Source organism: Olea europaea, chromosome 10 (assembly GCF_002742605.1).
Source record: "Olea europaea var. sylvestris chromosome 10, O_europaea_v1, whole genome shotgun sequence".
In the NCBI taxonomy this organism is placed as follows: Eukaryota; Viridiplantae; Streptophyta; class Magnoliopsida; order Lamiales; family Oleaceae; genus Olea; species Olea europaea.
The window spans coordinates 34,262,777-34,269,174 of NC_036246.1; the positions used below are offsets into that span (position 1 = coordinate 34,262,777).

Here is a 6,398-nt window from a genome sequence, read left to right on the forward strand (position 1 = left end):
GCCGAATTAATTGATTACTTCAATCATAATATGTCAACAGACAGACCAATAAAAAGAAGTTCAGAAAAAGTAATTGAATTCTAGCAAAAGTATGAAAGACGTTGGCCAATTGTTTCTGCAATTGCGAAAGATCTGCTGACACCTCTGGTTAGCACTATTGCTTCAGAGTCTGCTTTAAGTGTAGGTAAAAGGGTTTTGACCTATATCAGGAGCCGACTGAAAGAAGATGTTTTGGAAGCGTTAATGTACGTGAAGGATTGACATGACGCTCATTTTCGACTACAAGATAAATACGCTGAAATTGCATGTCATCAAGTAAGTGATATTTGATTTAATTATATTAATCAAAATTTCTTTATTTTTTAATCGTTAAATTTAATTTTCTTTAAAAAATTGTACACGTTACAACAAGTTGTTCGTGTACAATTTTTAACTCCGCCCACTTAAAATTAATATAGCCGATACCAAGCCCGGATAAAGGCGGAGGGTTTATATTTTATCTACTTTAAAAAGAAATTAAAAAAATATTTTTCGTAAATGTATTTCAAAAAATAATTTGTCTGCATTATATAAATATTTTATACTTTATAAAAAATATTACAATATGATATAAATAAAAAAATAAAAAAATTGTCTTCATTAAATTATTTGTATTTTTTAATACTTTTTATTTTTTTTTAAAAGTGTTTTCTATTATTTCATTTATTTGTAAAACTCTTAAAAAAAAGGACGAGCCCACGACCCAAAGCTCAGTTCAGCTCACTAGCTCGGATAAGTCACGAGCTCGTGGACCGAGTCGAGCTCGCCCAAATTGGGCTCGGCTCGCCACGAGCGCAAGCCGAGCTCATGAGGTTAAGGGCTGACTTGACTCGACTCGATCCATTGCCACCACTAGGTATAGAGATAGAACTGCATTCATCTGGATCATCAAAAGATTTGGAACTGGTGGATGTAGGTGGATTAACCTGGCCCACTAAAAAATTTTATATGAAAAATTTATTTTATTTTTACATATTACCTCGACTTAAAAATAAATTCAGTCCAGGATCCAAAATACTAACCACACAACATACAAGATTGACGAGTGTCATACAACAAAAAACTAACTACACCCCTAACAGACCCCGCCTTGCAACAAACAAAGTTATATGTCTACAACATGCAAGAATTGCGAAGATAGACGACACTGAAATAAAACAACATTTTTCTCCTTTTTTTTTTGATATCCAGGTATCCCAACTTACATTAGATCAAATCTTGGACCCCCAAGATCCTTACCCCTAGAACCTTGGAGGGGGTAAATCGCTGGTTATGCCTCAACTGGATCACGGGTTCCCCTCACCGCCTGTACACTTTTGCGTACAAGAGATCCTCCTCCAAAGTGATTGCTCCATACCAAATAAATCTGGCCGCATGTTCCCACCAAGATTCGAACCTCCACCCTGCCGCTGAAAGTAAGACAAATGTTGATTGATCCACCAGTTGAGTTGTGCCCAAAGGACAACATTTTTCTCTTTTTCCTTTTGGGTAAAGGAGGAGAACTGCATTCCTATGGATCATCACAAGATTGGATTACAACATAGCTAATGCCATAAGAATATACTAAACACTAACCAAAAAACATAAAGGTTCAAGCTATTGATTGTCGTTAAACTTATATGCTGTAGCAAAATTCCAGTTTGGTTTCTATATTTTTCTTTCAACCGAATTACTCAAACTTTGGGCTGATATTAATTTGCCATGTTTCTGATGGTATACCACATCAACTACATTTTCGTTGTCGGATACCAACCCAACATTCCACTGAAATTCGGTGACTATGTCAGAATTTGTTGTTAGTTTGACCAACGGGAAATGGATTGTGACCAGTTGACGTTGTCTCGAAAGTGGTAACTTGATTGGAAAAATAAAAGAAAAGAGTTTCGAATTTTGCCAGCGATAATATAAAATTTTAACTTCGAAACAAACAAAATGAGAGTAACATCATTATCTCCAGAATAATTTTCAATAACTTTTGAAGGGGACTTTGCACGAAAAGAAAGCAAATAATTCTAACAATATTATTCACGCATATGCACCAGCTGTTCGCCGAAAAACAAAAAAAAGGTACAAGACCTAAGTTACAATCAAACTAACCATGATTGCAAGTTTGCAAACTATCACAAAACAACAAACTACGAGAAATTATTAAGTTACACAAGAACACACACAATTATAGCCATTAGGTTCATCGAGTAATTATGACCTTGGCCTTGATGGGATGGTACCAGGCCTTGTCTGCATGATGCCAGGTTTTGTAAACCAAGTTGTGTAAAGGAATTGTTTGGTCGGCCCTACATGGTTGCATATTAGCTTAAGTTTCTGCCTTTCTCTCATCCATCTCAGCACTATTTTCATGTGCCTTTTGCTTGTTAGTCCTTTCAATCCAACTTCCTGGTAATGGCACGAAACAAATTCAAGATCAGCCTATCAAACAAGAGTTTCTGGTAATCAAAAGCATAATGCTTGAGGGATCCGTTTGTTTAACTGTGGAATAGTCTTTTTGATGTTTATGTAAATTTTAATTTCATGTGGAGAATGAAGAAAAATAGAGAAAATTTCACCTACATGCTTCCTCATTGAATTATCTTGACTTTGGATCCTCAACTTTTAACTTTTGTAGCATTGGATTTTTAAATAACGGATCTGTCCAGTTTAATCATTAACTAGTCACGCGTCTCCTAGTAATGCACTGTTCTGCGGCAACAATAGGCTATTTAAGGAAAAAAAGAACAGAATTCAATAATTACCTGCTTTACCCAACCACATCCACACCCCCGTCGCCTACCCCTACTACCCCCACCCGCAGTCCAGCTCTCTCCCCACCCACCCCTTTCTTACTCCTTGCCTCTAGTCCACTCCCTTTACTCCACCCTGTCAACCCGGCGCCCAATGTTCACCCCTCGCTTTTCCACCACCCTTACGCCCCCTCGACTACTCCTGTTCCCACCCCTGTGCGCCTTCACCCTCACCGTACCATCGTAATCTAAATCATTCTCCTCTCCTACCCTCCGGCCGCCTTCACCATGTTCTCACCCGTATGGTTGCACATCCCCAACCTTCACCACTCCCTTCTCACTTTCTTTTCTCGCTTCCCCTTCCACGTGCAACATCTGCCCCATACCCTGCATAGGCGACAATGAAAGGAGGGGAGGGGTGACAATTTATTTCCTTTTTCTTAATATATATCTTTTTGAACAACACTTTTTAAGACGCGTGATAGTTACATAGCTAAACCAGGTGGAATCCATCAGCAGGACCCAAATGCTGTAAAAATTGAAATTTGGGATATCCCAAATTCAAGTAAAATTGAATAGAAACCCAAGTGCTCAATTAAGTACAAAATGGGAATCATATATGCAATTCTACCAAAAATTATCATGAAACAAGTAAAACAAACTATTTTAGAGCATATTGTGGCTCATTTAAGTACAAAATGGGAAATGCAATTCTACCAAAAATTATCATGAAACAAGTAAAACAAAACTACCATAGAGCATATTGTGTTGAATATAGACACCAAAAGAAAATAATTTTTATTGATGAAATAAAATTTTACACAATTTTGACCACACATCAAAGACACTAACCAAAACACACTTAGAACACCTCACTATTTATTTTGTAAACTCACAGTACTATTATTTTTCACACTCCAATTCTTTTTCCCACTATTACTTCTCTCTTCTCACTCTTCATCATTCTCACGCCACTTACTCTCTCTTTCTGCTCTCCTTCTCTCTCTCACACACACAAACACACACACATACACATGTAAAGTCGGTGGTCTCCTTCTAGTATGTCGGTGGATAGCTTATAATTTTTCCTGCTAGAGAATTCTAGAATGATAGTGAGCTTTAGGAAAACCGAAAAATTCTAGTGTTTTCCAGCTGAGAAGATGGAATGGTCGATGGGTTTGCTGCCTACAATTTTCTAGAGAATTCTATAAGTCGGTGTTGATCTTCAATTCTCTCATTCAACACTGACTTTACATTTTAACTCTTTTCATTTTTGTTACGTCTAATTTTGCTTTGACGAATTTTGAAATACTCGATTTCTCGTTCAGCATATGCTGCTACTTCAAAGATTTTTAGATTGTATACTTGGTACTTCAATTCTCACGTTCACCTAATTTTCTTATTTGTAATTGTAAATTTGTACATACCTTGATCTCCTGTTGACTTTGTCGATCCTTCACTATTATTTCCTGATCCACACCATTTTGTTCAGGATTCTGTATTGCTCTGATAAATTTTTCTTGAACATTTGATACCTATAGATGATTTGATCCAACGTCGCTTCGTCGTACTTCTATGATCTCCTCTTGCAATTTGTCTTCAATTTCCTTTGAATCTTGTAGATCCATCCTCTTCGATGTTTGCTTTACCCTTAGCAGATCTACTCTTTGCGATGTCTACGTTTCTTCGAACACTTCTTCTAATTCTAATAGTTCCTCTCTATGCAGAGTCCAACTTTGTGATACCAAACGAGGGTGGCACCGCTTTGTATATTGAGTCTTGTGGTGTGGCCCTTCAGAGGTATCCTGCAAACTCTTTATGAAACACGATGTTATCTCCGAAGTCGTTGATCCAATCATCTTTTCTTGAGTCATCAATCCAATCATCTCCATAATCCATTTGCTCAGACAGGACCACCACTAACATTGATTCATCCTTTATATTTGAATTAAATTTCTTTTCTCGAGCCTACTCAATTATTGCTATGGTTGCCTCAGCATCCAATTTTTCTTCACTAGTGTATTTATCTTTCTTGTTGGAAGTTGCTACATTACCTTCTGCCGACTCCTTTTTAAACCAACAGTCTCTAGCATAATGGCCTCATTTGCCATATACAAAGCACGCGCCATTAGTTTGTTGATATCCTTGACCTCTCTTATCACAAGTTTGCCGAGCTCCCCTTATTTGGTAGCTTCTCTTAATCCATCCTTTAAATTTACCTTCTTTAAATTCTTTATTATTTTGTTAACGGGGTCGACCTCTTTTTTTATGGCTAAAAAATGCTTCATCTTTTTTCTTTATTGAAACTCCTAACATTGGTCTGGTTAACGTTTCTTGATTGGCCAGCAAATTTTCAAGATTGACCAATGAAAGTTGCTCTGACCAACCTTCTATTGCGGAAATGAAACTTCTAAATTCAGGTCTCAATCCATGCATAGTTATTCTTCTTATTTGAGACTCTGAAATCTTTCTTGAAGCGTCTAACTTATAAATTTCACGACAAAGATATTTAACTTTAGTAAAATATTGATTTATCGTTAATTCCTCTTGAGTAATCGAGAGCGGCCCGTTCTCCAACAATTGCAACCCAGGTCATTTTTCTTCGAGAATAGTGAGGCTAAAGCGTCCCATGCTTCCTTTCGTGTAATCTTGTCTCTTATGTGCTCGAATAATTCTTCTTCGATTTTTGTCTTCATAACAAACAAAGCCTTGCCCGCATTGATTCTCCATTTCTTCAAAGCTCCAGCCTCTTTTGGCGGCGTTACGTCACTTTCGCCATCTACCTCCCATATGTCTTGCCCTTGGAGATACGACTTCATGCAAGTTTGCCATGTGGTGTAATTTTGATTATTGAACTTCTTTACTCTGCCTACTGCTTGTAGGTCGCTCATCGTAACTTGATATACCTCCTTGTAATCAAGCAAGCTTTACAAAAGCTTCACAAACTCTTTTTGTGCACGAACTCAAGAAGCTCAAAAAATCCTTCCCCGACCGTCTCGGTCTGATACCAAATTGTTGAATTTAAACACCAAAAGAAAATAATTTTTATTTATGAAACAAAAATTTTACACAATTTTGAACGCACTCCAGAGACACTAACCAAAACACACTAGAACACCTCACTATTTATTTTGTGAGCACCTCACTATTTATTTTGTAAACTCACAATACTTTTATTTTTCACACTCTAATTCTTTTTCCCACTATTATTTCTCTCTCTTCTCACTCTTCATAATTCTCACGCCACTTACTCTCTCTTTTTGCTCTCCTTCTCTCTCACTTTCTGCACACACTCAACACACACACACACACACACACACATATATACACATGCAAAGTCGGTGGTCTCCTTCTAGTGTGTTGGTGGTTAGCTTATAATTTTTCATGCTAGAGAATTCTAGAATGGTAGTGAGCTTTAGGAAAACCGGAAAATTCTAGTGTCTTCCAGCTGAGAAGATGAAATGGTTGGTGGGTTTGCTGCCTACAATTTTATGAAGAATTCTATAAGTTGGTGTTGATCTTCATATTGTGTACTCTTTTTGCATATCACCAATAAGATACTGCTAAGAACTGCTCATCAACATAAAATGGAAAGTGAAAGAAAAGTAAAAATCATGGTTC

At 37.1% G+C, this 6,398-nt stretch overlaps 1 protein-coding gene across 3 annotated transcripts in view; it reads right to left on the reverse strand.

Moving 5' to 3' along the window:
- Positions 1-2,033: 2,033 nt before the first annotated feature.
- LOC111401946 overlaps positions 2,034-6,398 on the reverse strand; it is a 5,461-nt gene continuing 1,096 nt past the window's right edge. For 2 of the 3 annotated variants that reach the window (XM_023029933.1, XM_023029932.1), the window contains one exon: positions 2,034-2,433. In XM_023029933.1, the coding sequence (XP_022885701.1) occupies positions 2,239-2,433 (195 nt within the window). In that variant the 3' untranslated portion in view covers positions 2,034-2,238. Of the gene's footprint in view, positions 2,434-2,887; positions 3,165-6,398 lie in introns of those variants that run through there. The other variant, XM_023029934.1, reaches the window with a different exon arrangement.